Genomic DNA, 22,688 nt, shown 5'->3' with positions numbered 1-22,688 from the left:
TTTCCATCATTAATCAAAAGAATTTTCACTGTTCTATTGCAAAAATGTTATTTCTCTTGTTTTTTCAAGTAAAAAGTTTCTGTAATTCTACCATTGGCGGCTGCGCGGCTCCCGTTTTTGCTATGTTTCCGATTTTCCGTTCATCCAAACTTCGATGCTGAACGTGTTTATTGATCAAATTCAAGTGTTCGCTTACTTTTCGCGTTTTTTAAATAATTTTATAGTATTAAACCAACAATTACGGAACAAGGGTCGCGCTTTGACCTTTTTATAGACCTTTTCAGTTTTCCTCTATTAGAGGGGGTACAAAGTCTTTCTTGCACGGTGTTTTATTTGATCATTAAGAATTTGTTATTTGATGCATACAGTGTAGTAAGCTAGCATGACCAGTTTATTTGAACAAACTATCACATTAGAATCAGATTACAAAGATAATAAAAGTAGTACAGCTCATTTTAATCGCCTGTGTCCCTGTGAATAAGTGTGTAGAGACTAGAGAGGAAAGGAGGGGAGGGGTTTTGTGCGTGACAATTTCTTTGGATGGTTTGGCAACGTCTCCTTGAATAGTCCAGTACCAATTTTTTCGGCTGGTGTGAAGTGAGTAACAACGGATAAAGGGGGTGGGTACATGTTCGATTAACGTTGGTGCAAGTACGAAAAAGTAACGAGTTACGGTTTTTTGTTTCGGATAAGATCATCATCAAGTGATTTATTTTCTCGCAAGTAATTGGTGACACACTTTCGATTGTGTGCACAACGCGAGCAAGTAATTCAGTGTGACCGGTCGGCGAAACTTTGGCGCTCGTTGTGCTCATACAGATCATCACCCTTAAAAAAAAAGCTATTTGATAAAAATGTTGAATAAGGTTCTCCCGGTGTCTTCTTAAATACCTTAAACTCAGGCCTTGTTGAAAAACTATAAGTGTGTTGTGGTTTTACCTTATCAAAAATGGCCAGAGATTATGATCATCTCTTCAAATTGCTTATAATTGGTGACAGTGGTAAATACAGCCCATATTGCATTCCAAGCACAGAAATTCTTATAACACATTACTTTGCTGTTTTAGGTGTTGGCAAAAGCTCTCTATTGCTCCGTTTTGCAGACAACACCTTTTCTGGAAACTATATTACAACAATAGGTGTGGACTTTAAAATTAGGACCATATTACTCAATGGTGAACGTGTCAAATTACAAATCTGGGACACTGCGGGACAAGTATGTTGATGTCGAAAAAACTAAATATGTATGGAACTTACAATTATCTTCTTATTTTTTGCTTGTTACAGGAAAGGTTTCGAACCATAACTTCAACGTAATATATACAATTCAGTTTCGTTTATTGAGATGCATCAAAGCTTATCATATTTTCCCTTACAGGTACTACAGAGGAACTCATGGTGTAATTGTAGTGTATGACGTCAGTAGTGGAGAATCCTTTGCAAATGTAAAAAGGTGGTTGCATGAAATAGAACAGAATTGTGATGTTGTCAACCGAATATTAGGTAAAATAAGAGAACTAACAACACATGATAAATCTTTTAACTCTTTTTTTTTTTCCATCTAGTTGGCAACAAAGATGATATGCCTGACAGGAAAGTGGTCTTAACTGAAGATGCTCAGAGGTTTGCTAGCCAGATGGGTATACAACTCTTCGAGACGAGCGCCAAAGACAACAAGAATGTGGAGGAAATGTTTAATGCCATTACCCAGCAAGTTTTACTCACGAAAAAAGAACAAAAGGAGCAGGCCAGCAATGCGAACGACACAATCACTGTCGGCAAAGGAAGAAAACCGACAAAGAAAAGCAAATGCTGTTGAAAAGTAATATTTTGTGTTGACCTCACCAACATATCCAAGTTATTTATCAAGTTTTATCAGCTCCAGGGATAGTCCGTCTCTTCCCCTGTTTCTTGGCGCACCAACGCTCAAATAGGGGGTCCTGCTGTGACGCTGTATCATTGATTAAACGACAGAATTCTACTAGACACTCCAACCCTTCATATCCGTTGAGACAGGGGCATCCAAAACACACGAAAATTTAGTTTCCTTCCGTTACCCACCTCTACTCCACTCTCGGATTTGATTTCATTTAAATTCTTGTTTTCTTTTCCCTTTTTTTTCATTTTGCTTGTTCGTAATGTCTTTCTTAAATCTTCTTTTTAATTGAATTGTGTGTCTACTGCGTTACTGATTTATTAAAGCAACAATTTGTCCGCCTTGCAACTTGGTGTGTTCCATTGTCGTGTACAGCTTTCAGTCCATTTGGGATTAATTGTCGCTGTTTTGTAGTCTCTCCTTCAACATCTTCTTTAACTGGGCTGTATTTTTTTTTTTTCCTCCTTCCTCTCTCTCTTCTCCCCTCTTCCTTTCCCTGATGGAATGCGTTTTGAACATGTTTTATTCCTGGGGAAACCAGGATAACCACCTACTCGCTCGTCTTCATTGACTGAAATATAAATTGATATGGGCATTCCAAGTAAATTACCATGGAAACTTTCGACTCCTTTTTTCCTCCTTGGCTGCGAGGTGTCCATCCATAATTCTGTCTGCTGTTGACCATACAAAATACCCTCACGTACATTTACACTTGAGTGAAGGTTGTTTCGGCTGACGGCTCACTGGACGGATCGATACTTTTCTTTCGGGGTCTATGGCCCCTTCATACTCAAACCCACTCATACAATAACTCTATTTTTTTGTCGTCCTTCTTATATACGTAGGAAACCAAACACCAACACACTTTCGGCCTCCATGTCTGGAAGTTGTATCGATCGCTAACTTCTTTCGGTACCATGCTCCTATTACCTACTCGAGAGTCAGCGATTGCCTGTCAGGCAGTGAAGAATGTGAGTGGCACTTCAAGCCTAAATATAGCGTGCGCTGTAGTAGCTGTCAAAATCGTATGCAATCCTTACTACAAACATAGTGCCCCTAACCTAACGCGTAACTAATGTAATTACACTGATCAGGGTTTTTGATTCAATCAGTAGTCAACATTAAATAATCAAGTGCGTAATGTAATAATGAGTCATGGAACCATGGGGGTGGGTGGGGGGATGAGCGGATGTTTTTGGGATTACCAAATCACAAGACGCGTCCTTGTGTTGTTGTGCATAGCTACAGAAGCTATTTTTCTGGTCTGGCTGAACCGGTTTTATTATCTTTTTCCTCTTTTTTGGAAAAGGCTATTGTCGAAAGCAAGAGACTAACTCTATATAGATAGCACGCTGGTAATAGGAGGCGCGCTCCTGACGAGTGAACTTGAGATGCCCGTCACACCTGTGACGACTGCTGGGCGCTCTATTCGGGTCTCTTGATATACGATACACGTTTTTCACATCTGTCGACGAGCCAAGGGGACGGCGGCCGGAACTTGCGCGTGAGAAGCACTAGTTAGACTCGCGGCTTATAGCCAGTGAGAAATGGAGAAACTTGCGGCTTTAGATTCCTTCAATCGTCGTTGGCTTCTTGTTCTCTTGGTTGTGCCACTTGGACGATGATGTGGTATGTTCACGTCCCGTTATATATTCCACTGCTGCTCAGACTTCGATGAACCGTTTTCTTTTCTTTTTTTCCAACGGATTCTATTATATAGACTATTAGGTCACTCCTAAATAAGTTGCAGGCCCAGTAACACGCGTTGGATGACAATCATTTTCACACGTCTTTGACTCTTTTGTTCAACACTTCCGCCTGTCACTTTAAAAACAAATTTAGTAACTGTAATGTTCCCCGCAACACATGTATTAAACCCTTCCTAATTGAAGTATATTTTTATTCATAAAATAAGTTTGTATAATTTATTCGTGAGGGGGCTGTCCATATGCGACGTCACAGTCGTCACACGTTTAGGAAGGGGGTGTCTATTTTTGTGATGGTTGCATTCGATGCGGGAGGGGTAGTCTAGAAAATCAAAATCCGGACGTCAAAGCATAAAGAACAAAAATACGAGGGATATAAATAGTTCAAATAAACTTTAAAATGTGTTTTAAAATGTTTGCTGATATGGGGAGGGGTCTGATAATTTGATTTAGTGAAGAGGGGATAATTTTTGTTTTTGTTGCGGTCTGTGACGGAGAGGGGGTACAAAATCACTAAAAAATTACGACATCACAGTTTGCGATAACCAATATCTAAGCACCCAAGGGTGAAACAGGGTGAAACACAATCAAATGCATAACGAGTGGGAAAAGTTTTCCGCACCGCCTCTCATTTCACTTTGATTTTCAGAGTTGACAAGTTATTGAACTCAGTTTCTTTGGTTCAACATATGCAAGAATGCTCTTCTTTAGATGCGAACGTATATGTTCAAGTGCCAATGATGGCTTATTTGATTATTTGTCAAAGAAAAAGACTTGTGTCATTCATTATACTTGTTTCCACACCTACGTCGTGTATGACAGCTGAAAACAATACATACGTGACAGTGTAATATTAACAGAAATATGAACCTCTTATTTTGTTGATAAAACACTCATAAGATATCTGAGATACACGCAAGAAAGGTAGATTTCTCATTCGTTACAGTTTTTTGAATTTTAATTTTTGTATTTAGTGGAAGTGGGTTTCGCTAGATGGCTTTTCGTAACACAAGAGACCACGTTGTTTCGTCTGCTAAGCAAAAGTAGACATTCCAAATTATTTTTTGGAGAATATTTAAATCTATTATACAGCCAAGGTAATGATTCTATCTTTAAGCTATGAAATAGATGTTGAAATAAATTCATACATGTTGCTTTAGATGTCATCTTGGACTGCATTAAGAAGTCTTGCTCAAATTGGCAGTGTTTACATCGGAAGCCGGTGTATGGTTCAACAGCAACAGAGATTCGTTTGCAATTTAACACTCCCCTCTTCGCTATTAGTCTCCCGTGTGCCATTATTAAATCAGAAAAGATATGCAGCAAGAAAAGGAACAAGAGATCGTAAAACCAAAAAGACTTCAAAGGCTGAAAAGGCGAAGAAGGAAGAATTTGTCCCCTACAAATTAAAGATGGCCAAAGCCAGTGGGCCAGTTGGTCCACGACGAATGATTGAACTGAACAAGCCAGAAGCTATTGATGATGTCTTTTTTACAAGACACTTCATGACAAGGCCCATAAGTCTTGCGGAAGCAGTGCAATTCCACCGTGAAACGAATCACCCCTCTGTTTATAACAGCCCTGAAGCATTGATTAGCATGAAAGTAGAACTTGATATGCAACTTCAAAAGAAGAATCGGTATATGGACAATTTTTCCAGAATTGTGGTTTTGCCCCACAGTTTTGACTTTCAACCCATACGTAAAGTACTAGCATTTTGCAAAACTCAAGAAACGCAGGACGAAGCTGTCAAAGCTGGAGCCGATGCCGTCGGCGGTTTGGATCTCATTAAACGCATACAGGTACTATTCCATTATTCCATTGTATTTCAAGTAAAGGTCAAATCTCATTTCTTTATAGTCTGGAGAAGTGCCTCTCACAGATTACGACTATTTTATCGCCCACACTAATATGATGGCTGATGTTCTTCCATTAAGAGGACTATTGAAAAGGAAACTGCCCAACGTGAAAAATGGTAAAGACGACAAAATTAAATCGGATCTTTTTTGAAATTCTAAAACGTATGTTGATCTCACTAGGCTCCATTGGCATTAACATGACCAAGATGGTTGAAATCTTCTCGAAAGGCCTCGAATTCTCCAGTACGAAAGACGACAATGAGCTGGATTATGGTTTAGTTGATATCCCTTTTGGAAACGTAAGTAACAGCGCTGATTTTCTAATAGCCAACGGCAATGTGGCAATCAGTAGCTTTCATTGCAGTGCAATTATCCCGAAAGGGAATGTTTTGACTTGTTTCAAAACCCCGTGTGTTTGTGTGTGTGTGCGCGCAGTTGACCATGCCGACGGAGGAGCTGGAGGCGAATTTCTCCGCCATCCTGAAGGACATTGAATCTTGTCGCGCCAAACCATTCGGAGCTTTCATTACCCGCTGCTACGTGCTTTCTCCTCCGTCTCCCGAACGCTTTGTCGTCACCACGGAGCCTTACGTGAAGAGTAAGAAAGCGGCTGAATCTTCATCTTCGTCCTCATCTGATGATGACGACAGCGACGACGAGAAAGAAAAAGATTCGGATCCCCGAAACCAAAACCGAGCTGTTCGGCAGTAGAAAGGCTCCCCCAATAAGTATTGAATAATGAAGCCAAGGAACGGAGAACTGATGGTACCCTTTACTTGAAAATACATCTTAGTCATTCAGTTGATGATAAGACACTTGTTGGATCATGTAATGTATATCTGCAGCGTGTAGTATAAATCTTTGGGGCTGACAGGGGTTTTAGTTGCTCCAATGAGCTGCTTTATTGAAATGTCTTGACGCTTCCGGGTGGAGAGAGTGGCCTGCGGCAGTGAAATGTGGCAACTGAAAGAGAGAAAGAAAGAGAAGACCTTTTCTTCTTCATCTTCTTCTTCATCTCTTTCGTTTCCTTTCACCTCATCAGACGCGGTTGAGCCACTTTCTCCTTGCTGGCCGGGCCGGGCCGGCCGGTTGCTCCACACACGACTTGTCGCGCACTATTCTTCTTCTCATCTCTTCTCAACTAAAAAAGGAAAAGGAAAACACCAGAGCAAAGCTGAGAGCTGAGAGTGTAAAGGGTTAAAGAAAGCCCCGGGGAAAAAAAGAAAAGAAAAAAAAAGAGACGGATGGATGTAAAACAAACCAAGTTTGTCGAGTCAGAGAAGTATACATGTAGTTGGCGGGGCTGATCTGGGCAACCTATTGCTCCAAGGGGATAACTTGTTGTTGTTGCTTCAGCCGGATTTTCTACTCGCCTCTATTAAGGCATTCTCTTCTCGTTCCCTTTTGGTCTCTTTCGTCGAGGGGATTTTTTTATCTTTTTCGCGTTGGAGAGAAATTGCGGCTTTTGCAAAAGTTCTTTTTGTGGAGCGCCGGCTGGCGAATAGCCTAAAACCCACCCCTCAAAAAATTCGCGCAAAAAGATAACGCGTAATTTGTGGGGGGGGGGAGAGAGAGAGAAAAGTGGCGGGACACCAACTTCATCAACTTTCTCCCTTTCGAAAAATCGGTGAGTTAGTAGCATTGTTTTATCCATTTCATGTGCGGTGGGATTTCCCTGTTTTTTCATTTCTATTTTTATTTTCTTTCGTCAGGAGAAAAGAGACCCAATCTCACCACCACCACCCTTTGGCGGATGACAAACGAAAGGCGTTGCAACAGCCATTCACGTAAGTCAAAATTGAAAACAATGCTCTTGTATTGCGTCTCGCGTGTTGTTAGAAAGTTGTGGCCCCATCCAATCACTTGTTTCTCCTTTCTACTCGACGGGCCCAGATGAGACGTTTTGTCGATATCGACTTTGTTGTTGTTGGCTATTTGCTCATTTGTTGCACCTTGTTGGTTGCCTAGTTGCATCGATAAGTGCACACAGCACTTGCTATTGCAGTCTGCTGAGGAATGCGTTCCGAATGTTTGGTCAGTGAACTCACGTCTTTTCTCCCGGTATTCTTTCTAGGACTCGCCAGATACAGCGCAAGGATAACGACAAAACTGGTGTACAAAGGGCCAAGTTTCACTCAGACTTTCTCCAGTCACGATCGTGAAGGCTGTGAGCTGAGCTGATCAACACGGCCAGCAGGAGGGAAAGAAAAAAACAGTTCATTGAGTGCTCGTCAGCCAGGGGCTCTTCAAACAGCCTTGTCCATCAGAAATCACATTCAAACCAAAACGGGGGGGGGGGGGGTAAGTTTATTACGTATATAGTCGTGGAAAAGGAGAAGCAACACTCCCGAGGAATCTCGTCTAACTGGAAATCCACCCCGACGTGTGGTGGGATAGCAGATGTTTGAAAATAAAGATATGGCTAATAAAGTAGCGCGTTAAAAAAACGTTTCCCCTCCCCCCTTAAAAAATAATGAATTTGCCCGGATCGAGACGAAGACTTGTGCATCGATTTAGTCGCAGATGAATTCATTTGTCGCCCGAAAAAAAAAATGACTTTTTACCGCTAACTCAGAAGGACGACCAAGGATCGTTGTACCGCGCGCGTTACGGTAACGATCTTGACGGTATGGGGGCTACTATAATGATATCCATGTTTATGGTCCTCTGCTTGGATGGACACACTTCCGCGAAACTTTTTTCGGGGGGACTGGTGACGTTCGTACTGAGGGACACTTGCAAGCTGCTGCTGCTGATTGTCGCGGTCGTTTGTTTTAAAAGAAAATGCGGCTGGTTTTTTCCTCGGAGAATGTCTCCAAAGTGGTCAGGCACACAAAGTGTGGACACACGAGAAATTGTTTATTCATTTTTGCTGGAGACAATCCAGCGACTTGACCGCAATTTAGTCAATCGATCAGAGGACTTTTCAATTAGAGTGACAAGGATTATTATTGATGCGGCTCTATTTTTATTCGAGCCGGACGATTTCACCAGCAAATGTGTGCACAGCACACACACACACACATACATAGGGCCTTGTTTGTTTTATTTTGAAAGCCGGACCTGTGATGTTGACGTCACGTTCCAAGCGCCCTGATTCTGCACGTCGTGCGTCGCAGATCAAGACAAACTTTTCTTTGACTCTCTTGCCATTCCAACACAAATAATGTTTACGTGTGAAAACTCATTTGGACTTAATCTTAACTTGTAGTATTATTTTTTTGGCTGGGCCTGCCGGAAATTGTTGGAATGTCCGATTGTGCGCTGCTCTGTTATTATTTGGTCGCCTTTTGTGACGTGATACACAGACACAAGGTTTCGACGGGAAAATTACTGTAAACTCCCGCCATGTAGTAGTAATACTGTGACGCATTATCACGCTCCAATGGCTATACGGTAGTAGTAAGTTGTTGTTTGTTTTTTTTTTCGTAACTGTCGGCTAAAGAAAACGCACAGGCCGAGTATGTACCAGATGAAACACATTTTTTCGTTCGTTCGTTCCGGTTAGTTGGTGAAATTGAGGGTTTTGCGGCGTTCAACTATTTCTTGATTCCTGTTTTTTTTTTTGTTTGATTATTTTAATTCATTTTTAATGATTTTATCGAAGAGACTTGCAAGTAATTTAGTGTGACGTGCTATAGCAGTAGGCTATAGTTATTCCGCCGCTAGCTAAATCGTTACAATTACGCCCGGCTTCCAGATGGCGCCGTTGGTCTCTCACTTTTGGTCATCCGCTCCCGGGGCTGCCGGTTCCAATGCGGAAGCAAAAGAAAAAAGAAGAAAAAAAAAAGGGACAATCACCTTTTGGGGCTCTCGTTTCTTTTATTCCGACTTCCCCTTTTTAAAACATTTCCCGTGCCGGTATCATCTGCTCACCACGATGGGCTCTGCTGGATCGTTTGGGCGCGTGGTACGTTGAAAAGCATCGCCTCGTTAATAACATCAAGTGTTGTTGTTTTGTACATGTACTAAGCTACTAGTCTGTTGGAATTTGTGAGAAGAAGAAGAGACACTCACGCAACAAGTTGGGCTGCTGGGAAGCCCAGAGTCTCGTTTCACGGCCGAATCCCGTTAGTCCATCCAAGGTCCATCTACCTCTTTTCCCTGAGCTGTTTCATCTTCTTCGACTCATGATCGATAACATAGCAGACCCCTTTTTTTATTTTATTTTCTTTATTAATAATAATAAAACGAGTAAAATTCATGGTAGACTAGTCCGAGAGGTATTTGCTTTGATTGCGTTTGGTTTCCCTCCCACATTCGATGATTAGCCCGCAGCTTCCCTTTTGATTTTCTCCTAGACCATTCATTGATTGTGGGGGTTCAACTTTGGTTTATTTCTGGTTGTCTTCTCCTTTCGATGGTAATTAGCGATATTGGCGTTGCTGTCTTGTGCGGTTGGAGGGTTGCGTGCTGCCAGGCTCGTTTTCTCTCTGTACATCAGCAGCAGCAGTAGCGGTAGATTCTTCATTTCTCTCTTCACCTCTCGGCTCTTTTCACTGTTGGCTGCTGCTACTGCTGCTGGTGCTTGGAAAAAGAATGCCGAGGCTGCAGTCTCAACCCTGTCTGATGATCTTTCCCCCTTGTGGTGTAATTAGATTCTTTTTGTTTCACCACACACATTTTGTTTTCTCTCTCTCTCCTTCTCTCCTTCCTATTTTTATTCCATTGAAAAACGATCAACAGTTTTTCGAAATTGGCCATTTCCTTTTTTTGATTCTCTTCGCCTTTTTCGTGTTTCTTTTCAATTGGCCAGTGGAAAAAAAAAGGAGAAATATCCCGTTGTGATTCTATTTAATTGCCGTTTTTTTTTTCTTCTTAACTTTTTACGTTTGAAAGGCAACACAAGCAGAAAAAAACAGGTGTAGTATTCCTGTACTGGACAAAGTACCACAATTTATGTGCTCTCATCTTTTTCTTTTCTTGTCCGGTTTATAGATGCGATAGAAAGAAAAAACTTAATTCTTTCTGGTAATAGCCAACAGTATAGTAGTAGGATAGTGATTTGCAAACGTGCTGTCGACAGCTCAAATAGCTCCTGGGCCGAGGTTGCTGATCTTGTTATGTCGCCCTTGAAAGAAAAACGAAACGGACGCTTTTAAATATGATGAAGAGTCTAACAGCTGATGTCGTGTCTTTTAGAAAGAAGAAACAAAAAACTGTAATAAAAACAGCAGTCACTCGAAAAGCGGTTCCAGCCAAAATATGGAGAACAAATAGTTTAGAATAAAGCCGGAAGAAATAAAAACAGTTTTGTTTTTGTCTTTTGAAAAAAAAGGGAAATATTTTTTTCAAAAATAAAAAGGACACGAGGGATAAAGAAGAGCATTGGCCATCTGTGCGGAAGGGGGGAAGTGTGTGTGTGTGTGTTAAAAGATTGTTTAAGATGATAAACGACGCCATCCCGCCGACGGCTAGGTAAAAAGTTGGAATAAAAAACATTTTCTCGGTAAGATAAGACTATACAACACACTTTGATATTATTTTAATATTCTTTTATATTTTTTCTCTTCTCTCTAGATCCGTTCCATCACAGAAAGAGATTTTTTTCTTTCTACATAGAGTCGGCCACTTCACGCTCGGGTGAGCAATAGTTCGTCGGGATACACACACACACACACACACACAGTGGAGAGAAAAGAAAAGAAAATAAACCGCTGGCACAGGTGCGCTGCACCGCCTCTCCCGCTGCTGCTCTCTGGTCCTCGGCACTCACTCGGCAGCCCCAGTGTAGAAGTAGAAAGGTGCGCTGGCTTGCGTGTACCAGTTGGTTTCCTGGTCGTCGGCAGTCAACAACAACAATCCGCTGGCTCTCTCTCTCTCTCTCTCCAAAATCAGTTCAACAACAACAACAACACCAACTGTCATCGTATACAATAATCCAAAGAGAGTGTCACTTTCAGGAGCATTCGGTGCACATTTTCACATTTTTTGAAAACTTTAGTGGTCCCGGACTTTTGACGTTTGTGAGGACTAGAAAGAGAAGAGGAAATAGAAAGAAAAAGAAGATGCGCTGGTGTTTGTTTTTGGGCCTTGTGGCCCTGACTGTGTCCACTTCCAATGTCCACCAGGATCCCAACCACCAATCTGAACCTTTGTTGAACACGACCCTGTTTGCCGAAGCCCCGCTAGAAGATGCCCACCAGCTGGACGAGGTGGAAGCGACGACCGACGATGAGGATCACCTGCCCTTTGAAGACGACGAGTACCTGGACGACGAGAGTGAATTCCTGCCCGATCCGGAAGCGTTGACAGACGATGGTGGAGAAGGAGAAGAAGAAGAAGTGGTCGTCCTGGATGCCGAGACGAGGATCGTGGCCGAGCAACTGATCCAGGAGCTGGATCACATCAGCAACAAGTTGCAGGACGACGAAGAAACGGTCGGCACGTCGCGGGCCATCAGCTCCGCCGAAGTCAAGAAGCTGGAAAGACTTTTGGAAACGGCTGGACTCTCTCCCAACTCTCCTCTCCTTCAGAATTTGATGCACCAGAAACAGGAGGCCATTCCGGCTTCCGTTCTGGGACCCAACATGGCCGGGATGGCCGGTCTCAGCAGTCTGTTGGGCGGAACAGCTCCGATCGGTTCCGGATCTCTGGCCTCGGCTTCCAGTGAAGTTCCCCGATCGTCGGCCATAGTTCCAGGTTCCATGACCAAGAAAAACGTCGAAGAAATCAAATACGAACTCAAACATATGCTCTTCGGCCCAGAGAATCCGGTATCGTAGCTGACCCGTTTCGTTATTATTATTATTATTATTATTACGGCTAACTTTTTAACGACTCAAGAGTAATGTTGTACATTGTTAGTCGGCTCGTGTAATAATTTTTGCTATTATCATTTGATATTTATTGGCTTCGTGCCAATTCCTATGTGTAACTCGACAACTGGGCGTATGAGAGCATGGCATGGTTTTCATCCGGCCGGGTTTTTATTTCTTTTCTTCTTTCTTTCTCACCGAAACAGAACCAGCGGAGGCGTCAGGGCAGTTCTAGACGTCCGTCCGTCACCCACACTCAGTCCCATTACACGGACACAGCTGCTCGGCGACCTATTAACACGGCCAGCAATGTCCGCTCCCGGCCGCAATCGAAATCCGGCAGCACTAAGGGCAAGCGGACGAGGCGTCCAGGTGCCAATCGAAAAGCTCAAAACCGCCAACAGACACCTGGCGGCTTGACGAATGCTCAGCAGCGTCCGATCCCGCTCTTCCTCAGGCCACCTCGTCCATCACGACCGGGACAACTTGGAGCTCACGTCAAAACGGTACCGTCTGGACCTGCTCCACCACCACCCGCAGGTGATTATTACGCAATTCTCTCTTTCTTTTCTATTTATGAAAATTTGAAAGTGTTCATTAGCAATCCACAACTGTACACACGCTGACCGTTACTACAAATAACACAATCACATCATTTCTTTCTTCTGATGGATGTAGGCCGGCCACTTCATAACGAAATCGCTCGCCAGCCCATCAGCGAATTCCGGGCGCAGGCCTCCGATTTCCGTCTGCCGGAGCCTCCGTTCCGTCAGGAACTTGCCTTCTCGACACCGTCCATACGGGGCAACGCTAACGGTAAAATTATCTGCTCAATGCTATGTACTCTCAGTTATATGACCAGCCGCCGCAGCTGTCGTGGCTGCTGCTGCTGCTGCCATTCCAAGCGTGAGGAAGAGTAGCTACACAAGAACGAAATGATGATCTTGAACTTGAAACATTTTTCTTTCGGCTGTGGCCTTCGTGTGGCTGGCGCTATAATCTCAATCTAACGCCGCCGACGAACATAACGGGACGTCGTCCAGACGTACGTACACTGCTGGCCAGGAGCTTAATTTCCCAATTGAACCGCAACGGGCCAAACGTGACAGTCGAAAATATTTAGAAACAAAAATTTAATAATCATCATAACCGAATTTTAATGTTTTGACGGTCGATGGATTTTTTTTTTCCAACATGTTTGGCGCATTTATTTATACACGGCGTGACCGTTATATAGACATATATATAATATAATAACCAAGTCGTCCTATTTCTTCGATCGAGTCATCACGTTTCGGTTTCGACATTAAAAAAATGATACGCTCCGTTTGTGTTTTGTTTTGAGGGGGGGGGGGGGATTTCACGATTATCTGTCAGAAAGAAAGAAGGGCACGTGATTGTTTTTATCGCAGCGGTTATAATTTCATTATTATTTTGTTTCTGGCTGTTGACCAAATAGGAAATAAACCCAACATTCCGGCCGGGACTCGGGGTCAAATTTTGCCACCGCTTTCATCGAGAGAACAAGCGAATAGAGGTCCACCGCCGTTGCCGAGACCCACCGAGGAACAATTCCGTCCGTCTTTAATTGGCCGGCCCATCAATAACCAACAATCGCAACCCACACAGTTCGTTCAACCGCCTCCCATCAATTCCCGCCAGCCGCCCAAACAGAATGTTCCGCCTCAACAGAGGCAGCCGATCGCTACGAGTGCTGGACTGCCGATCCGGCCTTCATTAGGACGGCCCATCACGACTGGGAACCCGGCAACTACTAATTTCAACCCGGCTCCTGCCAACTTCCCTCCCGTTCCGTCGACCGTGTCTCTGACCAACGCCCAACGTCCGAAAATCGTCCAACCGGACTGCGATCTCTTCTCGGAAGGCATCTGCCTCGATGTCCGCAACTATCCGACGTAATAATAATAATAATCTTCCGTTACTTATTTCATCCGGCTATATAATTCCATAAATTGGAATGCTGTGTGAATTTTACTTTTTATCTTTTATCTTGTTTCACAGTGAGCTGATCACCAATTATCTCAACCGGAACAAGCCAGCGCTGGAAAATATGCTGGCCGAAGTTAGGAGCCAAAGTGCCGATGATTTAGTGGACGGTATCACGTCATCCGAAGAGCGACGATACTCTTACAATCACTACTACGGCAGCCGGTACCTATACATTACGAATTTCGAATTGATTTTGCGTGTTTTCACATCATTCATTTTCACACCATAAATGATGGATGACAACTAGGAGACAAGGAGAAGACACTCACGCTCATCGTGATTTCGCCGAAGAAGGCGGATTCCTCTGCCCGTCCGAAGTCAAATACGGTCGACCGCAATTGGCGCAGACCAGCCGTGGCGTCTGGAAATATATCATCAACATGCCGGAGCACACGCAAACCATACGGATGGAACGATGCCTGTACAGCATATTATCAAAAACCCTATTTCCCAACATGTTGCATAATAATTGGAAACTGATGTAACGAATTTTAACCATTTTTCTTTCTTTGTTTTTCGGGGGAAAACAGGAAACCAGCCAGCGGTTGCAGTTATGTTTCGCCTCATTACAAATCGCATTGCATCCAAGTCTACAATTACCACCGGCTCTTATCGTTCGAAGAACCCAAAGGGATGCACGTCGATATTTATAAGGTAAACAAAAAAAATAGTCGGATCGGTGCGGTTACACGCAGAGCGATATGATTTCATTTGTATCTTGCATCATTTTTCACCACCGTCCGTGTGTTGTTTGTGGTTTTAGATTCCCGTTGGATGCAGCTGCCACGTCCAGGGCTATGCTTACCTGTACCCTCCGCTGGACGGAAAAGTGGCAGGACACATTATTCCTCCGGCATTCCCGACCGAAAATGGCAACGTCATCGGTCCCAACCGTAAGACTTCTCCACCAGGAACGACCGAAGAAGCTCCTACCATTCAAAAACACGAAGTGCGTGTGAGACCCGAATCCCGTGACAGGCCGGAAGTCCGACATCCCGAAACTCAGGCACCGCAAAGACCCGACAATAATCGCGAGAGACCCGAAATTAACCGACCTGACAACCGAGAACGACCTGAAATCCGTGAGCGACCGCAATATCAGGATCGTCCCGATAACCGAGAAAGACCTGAAAATCCCGACGATTACTTCCAAGTCCCGACTGGCATGAAAGATTTCTCCTCTTTCATGGACCAGCAATTCAGCGGACATTTCGGTCCCTTCGGGGCGGGAGGAGCCAGAAGTGCAGGATCAGAGCCGACAAATCGCAGAGAAGATGATTACGAAATGACCGATGACGACAGAATGGACTTGCATCCGATGGAATCCAATCCGCAATTCGACGACAATTCCCGGAGGCGGCCGATAGTAGCCGCCCAATCGAAAACCAACTACGATTACCATCCAATCATCGATTTCTTCCACGACAAGCCCTAGTCGTCACCAGCCCATGGGTTTATTATCAATGGGGAGGGAAATAATCGGGGAATGACAATTTCACACATTTCGTTGTTTTTAATTAATCATTCTTTTGTATCATCACCGTCTTAATCACGATTTTTTTAATTATTATTATTAAGTAAAACAAAACACGTTTCCATTTTTGTTCATGTCCCCATTTTGTGTTGGGCAGGATCCAGCAGATATTCCCATTCATTATTCTTTCGCTGGGCGAATGATATCAAGACCTGCACATCCGTGTTACGTGTACACCTTTCCCGAAAAAAGAGAAATGAGCCTAATCCAGTGTATAATAGATTTTACGGTCGTCATAAAACAAACAAACAAAAAAACAGCTTTCCCCGTTTCAAAACGTTTGTGCATTCAACTGCGTCCGAAATTATTATTTTTTTTTCATCATATTGTTTTATTATATTAATGTTTACCGCTATAACTACAGTGCGTTTGTCAGGTGAATTTATACAGGCCTGCTTCATTTTTTCTGTACCCGTTTTGTTTCTATAATTTTATTGCTCACATTTTATTAGCCGCTGAATTATCACTGAATTTCCAAAAAGAAATTCCCAACGAATAATTTTTCAAGGGAAGCAAAGAAATCAACTACGCGCAATTTTTGCAACATTTACGAACTCGGCCGTGCAGGGCTTTTTCCTATTTGATTTCAGATGGTTAAAGGACAAGAAGAGTGCGAAGGAAATTCTATCTATAAATTATTAAGATCAAACGGTTAAACTCGATTAAACATGCAGCGTAATTTCGATGTCAGGTAATAAAATCTTCAACAAAATCGGCTTGAATAAATGTTTGCGTGACTAGAGTAAAACACTAAAAATTAAACACTTGAAAGATAAAAGTGGAAGGTGGAAGTCCCAAGTCGTGCACTACTCCACTGTCGATGTCGGAAGCAGACAGTCTACATCCGTTGTTTTTCAATTAAACTTAACATACTTCGTGTAAATTAAATAATGTGTAAAATAAAGAATGCTGAACATATTTACTACGGCATACAATAAAATTTGAATATAATACATTTTTCCGGATGTGTTTACAATTTTACATTAATTTTGACGGTACAAGTACAACCAATAACATGAACTGGCAACGCTTGGTTCGTTGTACTTGTACCCGGGATTAAAGCAGAGGAGCTTTACAGCCCTGGCTTAACACATGCTTAGTTGCTTCGTTGCTTACATTTACAGCCTACACGTTGTTACTTTTCGTCTAGATTTTTCTGATGTTTTAATTTACCCAGAGATGTTTTACTAAAAGGCTGACTTTCCCCTTGATATCTTTATACCTTTTAAAAGTTCCCTTTAAAGTTTCAACTGAAGGACGATCAAATTCGTCAAAACCACAATGGCTGAATCAAGTTCCCGCCTTAAGTATATAGAAGTAGACAATTTTAAGTCTTATAAAGACTTTCAACGTATTGGACCTTTTGATAACTTCTCGGCAGTCATTGGTCCAAATGGCTCAGGTATTACAGAAATTACATTTTGTACAGCTATAATTCAGTAAGATAAATGTGTTGAATACCAAAACTGTATTATGTTTTAGGAAAGTCGAATTTCATGGATGCTGTAAGCTTTGTAATGGGTGAGAAGTCATCGACACTCAGAGTTAAAAGACTTGCTGAACTTATTCATGGAGCATCCATTAACAAATCAGTGGCCAAATCTGCTAAAGTTTCAGCTATTTTTGAGGTTAAAGATAAAACTGAGCTCAAATTCACTAGACTTGTTTATTCAAATGGTCAATCTGAACACAGGCTAAATGATGAGGTAATCATCTTGACTACTTTAATCACTGGCGGTAAATTTAATTTTCTTATGTTCTCTTCAGATGGTAAATTCTTCAAGATATTTTGCTGAATTGGAGAAATTAGGAATGAATGTGAAAGCCAAGAACTTTTTAGTGTTCCAAGGTGCTGTTGAAAGTATTGCAATGAAAAACCCTAAAGAAAGAACAGCGTTATTGGAAGAAATCTCAGGTTCTGGTGCCTTGAAAGAAGATTATGATAGATTGAAAGCAGAGCTGTTGAAGGCAGAAGAAGCGATACAGTTTACTCTGCTGAAAAAGAAAGGCATTGTTGCTGATAAGAAAGAGGCTAGAAAGGAGAAAGAAGAAGCTGAAAAGTACCAAATACTTCGCAAAGATCTTGCTGCAGAACAAGTTACATTCTTCTTATTTAAGCTGTTTCATTGTGAGAAAGATATCAAAACTGCTAGGGAAAATTTAACCAAAATAAAAGGAGAACTTGGAAAAGTCGAGGGACGCAAAGGAAAAGCAGAGGAGATCTTAAGAGAAAAGAAGAAGGAACAAACTAAAGTCGGAAAAGAACTTGCAAAGTAATATTTCATATTGCCTAATAATCATTAATAAAATATCCACTACTACACTATTCTTAGGATTGAACAAGCCATTCGTGAAATTGAGTCGGAAATCAACAAAAAGCGCCCGACCTACATCAAAGCCAAAGAGCGAGTAACGCACATGCAGAAAAAATTAGAAGTCGCTCAGAAATCGCTTACTTCAGCCAGGAAAGCGAATGATACCCACGCGCAAGACATCGTTCATCTAGAGAGAGAACTAGACGAAGTTGACAAACGGAGAGAAGAGTTTGAAACCGAATGGCAGTCTGAGAGTCAAAGTCAAGGTCGCAGCATCCAATTGGAGGAAGAACAGGTTACTCAGTACCACCGGTTGAAGGAAGATGCCGGAAAACAATCAGCGCGTTACCATCAAGAACTCGACTCGGTTAATCGCGAGCAAAAATCTGACCAGGATAAACTGGACAATGAGTCGCGTGGTCGAGGCGAGATTGAAAACCAATTACGGCAACGGCGGCACGAGCTGGAAGAGACTCAAAAACGGTTCGAAAAATTAATGGAACACATTCGAACAACGGCAACGGCACTGGAAGAGCAGACAAAACTACTACGCGATCTGACTAACGAAGTCGAACAGTCCAAGAACCAGATCGATACGCTACGAAGCAAGTTGGAAGATATCTCAAAAAATTTGGACGAAGCTAGAGTCGACAGTCATGAAGACGCACGTAGCCGTAGAAAGCGAGAAATTGTCGAGGACTTGAAGCGCAACTATAGTGGAGTTTACAATCGAATCTCTAACATATGCCAACCTGTTCACCGACGTTACAACATCCCCGTCACTAAGGTGCTCGGCAAGTATATGGAAGCCATCGTGGTCGACAACCAAGAAACGGCCAAAAACTGCATCCAGCATCTCAAAGAGAAAATGTTGGAACCGGAAACGTTTCTCGCTCTTAGCTATCTAACGGTTGCAAGGATTTCTTTTTTATCATTAAAAATTCGTCTTAAAACAGTTATTTTTCTTTAGGCAAAACCATTAAGGGAGCGTCTTCGTGTCACCATGGAACCCTTTAACGTTCATCTGCTTTACGATGTGTTGAAGTTCGACCCGCCCGAGATCGAGAAAGCAATTTTGTTCATTACTGATAACGTGTTGATTGCAAACACGCAAGAAGAGGCCATGAGAGTGGCTTTTGAAATGGAAGAATCTCATGCCGTTGTTGCCCTGGACGGCACATTCTACCAGAAAAGTGGTCTTATTTCTGGCGGCTCTCGGTTAGTCCTTCCTTAAACGAAATTACACCATAACTTTTCTTCAGTCGTCTTCTCTTCATCAGAGATTTGCAGAAAAAGGCTGCCCGTTGGAACGAAAAGCAGCTAAGTGCTTTGAAATCCAACAGAGATAAACTAAATGAAGAATTGCAAGAAGCCATGAAGAAGTCGAGGAAGGAATCTGAGCTCCAGACGATCAATTATACAGTTAAAGGTAATCCAAAGCTCAAAACTTGATTGGGAAAAAAAATAAATGATAGAAAATTCGATTTTAGGTTTGGATTCTAGGTACCGCTACGCATTGGCTGATCGTGACAAAACACAGAAGCAGATAGAGCAGTCAATGAGAGAAATTGCAGAACTAGAAGAAAAATTGAGAAATTTTGCACCGGCAACTGATCAAATCCAGAAAATCATACGAGAAAGGGACGCTACTATCCAGAAGGTTAAAGAACGTATGAACCGTGTAGAAGACACAGTTTTTGAAGAATTTTGCTCTCAAATCGGTGTGGCCAACATCCGGCAGTATGAAGAACGGGAACTCAGGTCTGACTTGGTTATTCAATACTCTTGAACGTTCTCGTTAGTTTATATCCTGCGCAATACATAACTCTTGGTGTGTTTTGCTTTTAATTGGCCGGCTGTTCTGGCAGGCTCCAAACATGGTACTGTACCAGTTCAGTATGCATGTACTTAGTAGTAATTGAAATCTGCAATCCCTTCTGTTTCCTTTAGTGATTAAAATTTGAATTTCATTTGCTAATATTACCTTTTTCCTAACAGGACACAACAAGAGCGAACCAAGAAGCGCCTCGAATTTGAAAGCCAGAAGAATCGCATCCTAAACCAGTTGGAGTTTGAGCGTTCCCGAGACACACAAGGTATTGATCTAATAATAATTTTTAGTGGCTTAAAATTCTATTTCGACTGTATTATCTGCAGCCATTGTGGAACGGTGGGAGCGGTCTGTGAGGGACGACCAAGAGGAATTAGAAAGAGCCAAACAGGCAGAAGAAAAACAATTGAGTGGAATCGGTAAAGAAATTAAGAAGGTGGAAGAAATGAAATCGATGCGAATGTGCCAAAAGAACGACCTAGACAACATGGATGAAGGCGTGGTCTTGGTATAATCCGTTCTGTCTGTTGATTTTAAAATTTTTTCTTCATTATTTCATTAACAACATTATTTGTATTTTTTTAATATCAAGGCTCGACGAGATATGGGAGCAGTAACAAAAGACCTGCTGAACATTCAGAAGTCTATAACTAATTTAGAAGCGAATATTGAAAAAAAAAGAAGTGAAAGGCACAGCATTTTGAATAAATCAAAGGTAACCATTTAATTACCTTTATTGATCTTATTCAGTTTCTTTAATTATTTTTGTTGTCGAAATAGATGGAAGATATCGTTATTCCGATGTCGCTTGGTAACATGGAAGACATTGGGCAAGATAGTAATGCTACCGGAAGTATGAATAGCGAGTCTGTCACAACCAGTGGTAGCGATTCCATTAGCATTCCACAAAACTCTCAAACGATATATGAGCGAGAAGAACGGTAAGTTGCCTGCACAACATTCGGGTGTGATTTCCGCTTTATTCTCTTTGTTTTCGATCTCATTTAGAATTGTTGTCGACTATTCTAATCTACCTGGCAAGTATAAAACTCTTCTTGTAGCGGATGAAATACGCCGTGAAGGTGATCTCCTAGAACGTCGCGTGAACGAGTTGAGCCATACAGTTCAGCATATTAAAGCCCCTAATATGCGGGTACGTTGTTTTTTCTTACATTTTTCCGTGATCAACTTCTTCTTGTTATGTTCAACTTTAGGCTGTGGAAAAATTAGACTTGGCAGGGGAAAAGCTACAAGAGACCAACACAGAGTTTGAAAAGGCTCGCGCCAAAACCAAGAAAGCTCAACAGGCATTTGAAAGAGTAAAACAAGAGCGCTTTGATCTCTTTATGTCTTGTTTTGAACACGTTTTGAATAAAATCGATGGCATTTATAAGGTAAGCTTCTAAACCATTAGGTTTTAAAAAGTCACCATTTACCATTTTTAAAATTTTTGCCCGTTAGTCGTTGGCGAGGAACAATTCTGCTCAAGCCGTTTTATGCCCAGAAAATCCAGTAGAACCCTACCTTGATGGAATCAATTACAACTGTGTCGCTCCGGGCAAACGTTTTCAACCCATGTCCAGTCTTTCCGGAGGAGAAAAGACCCTCGCGGCATTGGCATTGCTATTCGCCATTCACAGGTTTGTTCGTTTTTTTTTTCTTCGCCACATTGATTACTAGGTTTTTTCAATTAATGTCCTGTCATGATAAAATTACATCAGTAACGTAATTAATTCTTTCTATTTATTATTCTTTTAACTTTCAAGCTATAAGCCATCTCCTATCTTCGTACTGGATGAGATCGACGCATCTTTGGACAACACAAACATCAGTAAAGTGGCTCGGTTCATTAGAACAGAAGCAACCAACTTGCAAGTTATCGTTATCTCGTTGAAAGAAGAATTTTACCAACATGCTGATGTGGTAATTGGAGTTTACCCCGACGTAAGAATTAGTTCATTGATATCAAACACTCATAAAACCAATCATTAATTTCATTCCATTGATCTCTTTATCTAGCCTGGGGAGTGCCTCATTAGCAATGTGCTAAACCTGGATCTTTCCGAATATCCGCCACACATGTTTGGATAGACTCAATATCAAATGACTTCACTCGTCAGTTTTTGTTTTAATCTTGTACATTTCGCAGTTTTAAGCGTATACGTATGATACAGGATGATTGGATATATCTTTGTGCGGTTGCTTTCGTTCAATGAAACATGCATGTAAGTGCATTCCTTTAAATAATCCAGATGTCCTCACTATCTCTTTGCCAATTGTTGTCATATTTTCTCTTTTTAAAAATATTAGTTGAGGTGAGTTGTCCACCTGTCGGCCAGATGAACAACATATTGTCGGGTTAGATGAATGAATGAGTCTCGAGCCTTTGGGCGACGATGTTACGGAGATTTGAGACGTAACATACATTACACAAGGACACACATTTGAGAGTTACATCTGCTGTTCATTGAGAAAAGTCTTGATATTGAAACTGTACCGTACACCTTGGCGGGATCAACGGAAGCCACCTTGACACATTAAGAAGCTACTGACTAAATAACGGTTGGGGATGTGCAGAGTCATGCGTCCGGGGCGGCACATCTTTTACCTTTTACAGTCGGCTCACTCGGCTGTGGAAAGTGTGACGGTCGTTCCGTTCCGTCGCTATTTTCAGCGCAATCATTAACGATTCAAGAATAAGCATGGAGCCGGTTATTAGCGGCACTATTCCTCTTAAGTTATTACTCGACATAAACGGTCAAGCGACTCCGACACGGCTGGCCTATTAACGTGCCGTGC

At 42.1% G+C, this 22,688-nt stretch overlaps 4 protein-coding genes across 5 annotated transcripts; all 4 read left to right on the top strand.

Annotated features, from left to right (window-relative positions):
* The first annotated feature begins 546 nt into the window (after positions 1-546).
* Positions 547-2,485, top strand: LOC124311423 (ras-related protein Rab-35-like). 2 transcript variants are annotated; one of them, XM_046775912.1, is made up of 6 exons: positions 547-1,001; positions 1,068-1,216; positions 1,288-1,313; positions 1,379-1,503; positions 1,566-1,822; positions 1,886-2,485. In XM_046775912.1, the coding sequence occupies exons 1-5, from the start codon at positions 950-952 to the stop codon at positions 1,817-1,819; spliced, it is 606 nt and encodes a 201-aa protein (XP_046631868.1). In that variant the 5' UTR covers positions 547-949; the 3' UTR covers positions 1,820-1,822; positions 1,886-2,485. The 2 variants fall into 2 exon arrangements, with proteins under 2 accessions (XP_046631868.1, XP_046631867.1); XM_046775911.1 differs by having other exon boundaries at positions 550-1,001; positions 1,880-2,485.
* Positions 2,486-4,568: 2,083 nt separating this feature from the next.
* LOC124311247 (50S ribosomal protein L1-like) lies at positions 4,569-6,251 on the top strand. Its single transcript, XM_046775656.1, has 5 exons — positions 4,569-4,679; positions 4,743-5,384; positions 5,443-5,557; positions 5,622-5,740; positions 5,877-6,251. Exons 2-5 carry the CDS (start codon positions 4,743-4,745, stop codon positions 6,150-6,152), a joined length of 1,152 nt encoding a protein of 383 aa, XP_046631612.1. The 5' UTR covers positions 4,569-4,679; the 3' UTR covers positions 6,153-6,251.
* A 4,490-nt stretch (positions 6,252-10,741) lies between these two features.
* On the top strand, positions 10,742-16,154 carry LOC124310919. Its single transcript, XM_046775077.1, has 9 exons — positions 10,742-10,890; positions 10,962-12,157; positions 12,406-12,739; positions 12,878-13,015; positions 13,659-14,115; positions 14,222-14,371; positions 14,457-14,630; positions 14,740-14,863; positions 14,973-16,154. Exons 2-9 carry the CDS (start codon positions 11,450-11,452, stop codon positions 15,642-15,644), a joined length of 2,757 nt encoding a protein of 918 aa, XP_046631033.1. The 5' UTR covers positions 10,742-10,890; positions 10,962-11,449; the 3' UTR covers positions 15,645-16,154.
* A 658-nt stretch (positions 16,155-16,812) lies between these two features.
* On the top strand, positions 16,813-22,151 carry LOC124310866 (structural maintenance of chromosomes protein 1A-like). Its single transcript, XM_046774968.1, has 16 exons — positions 16,813-17,145; positions 17,226-17,449; positions 17,511-18,016; positions 18,077-18,968; positions 19,029-19,276; positions 19,339-19,487; positions 19,549-19,819; positions 20,057-20,154; positions 20,216-20,397; positions 20,482-20,604; positions 20,670-20,830; positions 20,898-21,042; positions 21,104-21,283; positions 21,351-21,529; positions 21,656-21,833; positions 21,909-22,151. The coding sequence occupies exons 1-16, from the start codon at positions 17,025-17,027 to the stop codon at positions 21,978-21,980; spliced, it is 3,729 nt and encodes a 1,242-aa protein (XP_046630924.1). The 5' UTR covers positions 16,813-17,024; the 3' UTR covers positions 21,981-22,151.
* The last annotated feature ends 537 nt before the right edge of the window (positions 22,152-22,688 follow it).

The sequence above is a fragment of the Daphnia pulicaria genome, chromosome 8 (assembly GCF_021234035.1).
Source record: "Daphnia pulicaria isolate SC F1-1A chromosome 8, SC_F0-13Bv2, whole genome shotgun sequence".
Taxonomy (NCBI): domain Eukaryota; kingdom Metazoa; phylum Arthropoda; class Branchiopoda; order Diplostraca; family Daphniidae; genus Daphnia; species Daphnia pulicaria.
Note: the sequence above shows the minus strand (reverse complement) of the source record. Positions and strands in the feature narration are given on the sequence as shown.

Bases quoted from the DNA above. Each gene is read 5' to 3' on its own strand.
- LOC124311423 (XM_046775912.1), top strand. From the start codon at position 950: ATGGCCAGAGATTATGATCATCTCTTCAAATTGCTTATAATTGGTGAC. The intron at 1,002-1,067 runs GTAAATACAGCC...TTGCTGTTTTAG, and splicing joins GCTTATAATTGGTGACAGTG to GTGTTGGCAAAAGCTCTCTA. The intron at 1,504-1,565 runs GTAAAATAAGAG...TTTTCCATCTAG, and splicing joins TGTTGTCAACCGAATATTAG to TTGGCAACAAAGATGATATG.
- LOC124311247 (XM_046775656.1), top strand. From the start codon at position 4,743: ATGTCATCTTGGACTGCATTAAGAAGTCTTGCTCAAATTGGCAGTGTT. The intron at 5,385-5,442 runs GTACTATTCCAT...ATTTCTTTATAG, and splicing joins ATCTCATTAAACGCATACAG to TCTGGAGAAGTGCCTCTCAC. The intron at 5,741-5,876 runs GTAAGTAACAGC...GTGTGCGCGCAG, and splicing joins TTGATATCCCTTTTGGAAAC to TTGACCATGCCGACGGAGGA.
- LOC124310919 (XM_046775077.1), top strand. From the start codon at position 11,450: ATGCGCTGGTGTTTGTTTTTGGGCCTTGTGGCCCTGACTGTGTCCACT. The intron at 12,740-12,877 runs GTGATTATTACG...TGATGGATGTAG, and splicing joins TGCTCCACCACCACCCGCAG to GCCGGCCACTTCATAACGAA. The intron at 14,864-14,972 runs GTAAACAAAAAA...TTGTGGTTTTAG, and splicing joins TGCACGTCGATATTTATAAG to ATTCCCGTTGGATGCAGCTG.
- LOC124310866 (XM_046774968.1), top strand. From the start codon at position 17,025: ATGGCTGAATCAAGTTCCCGCCTTAAGTATATAGAAGTAGACAATTTT. The intron at 19,277-19,338 runs GTTAGTCCTTCC...TCTCTTCATCAG, and splicing joins CTTATTTCTGGCGGCTCTCG to AGATTTGCAGAAAAAGGCTG. The intron at 21,530-21,655 runs GTTTGTTCGTTT...TTAACTTTCAAG, and splicing joins TTGCTATTCGCCATTCACAG to CTATAAGCCATCTCCTATCT.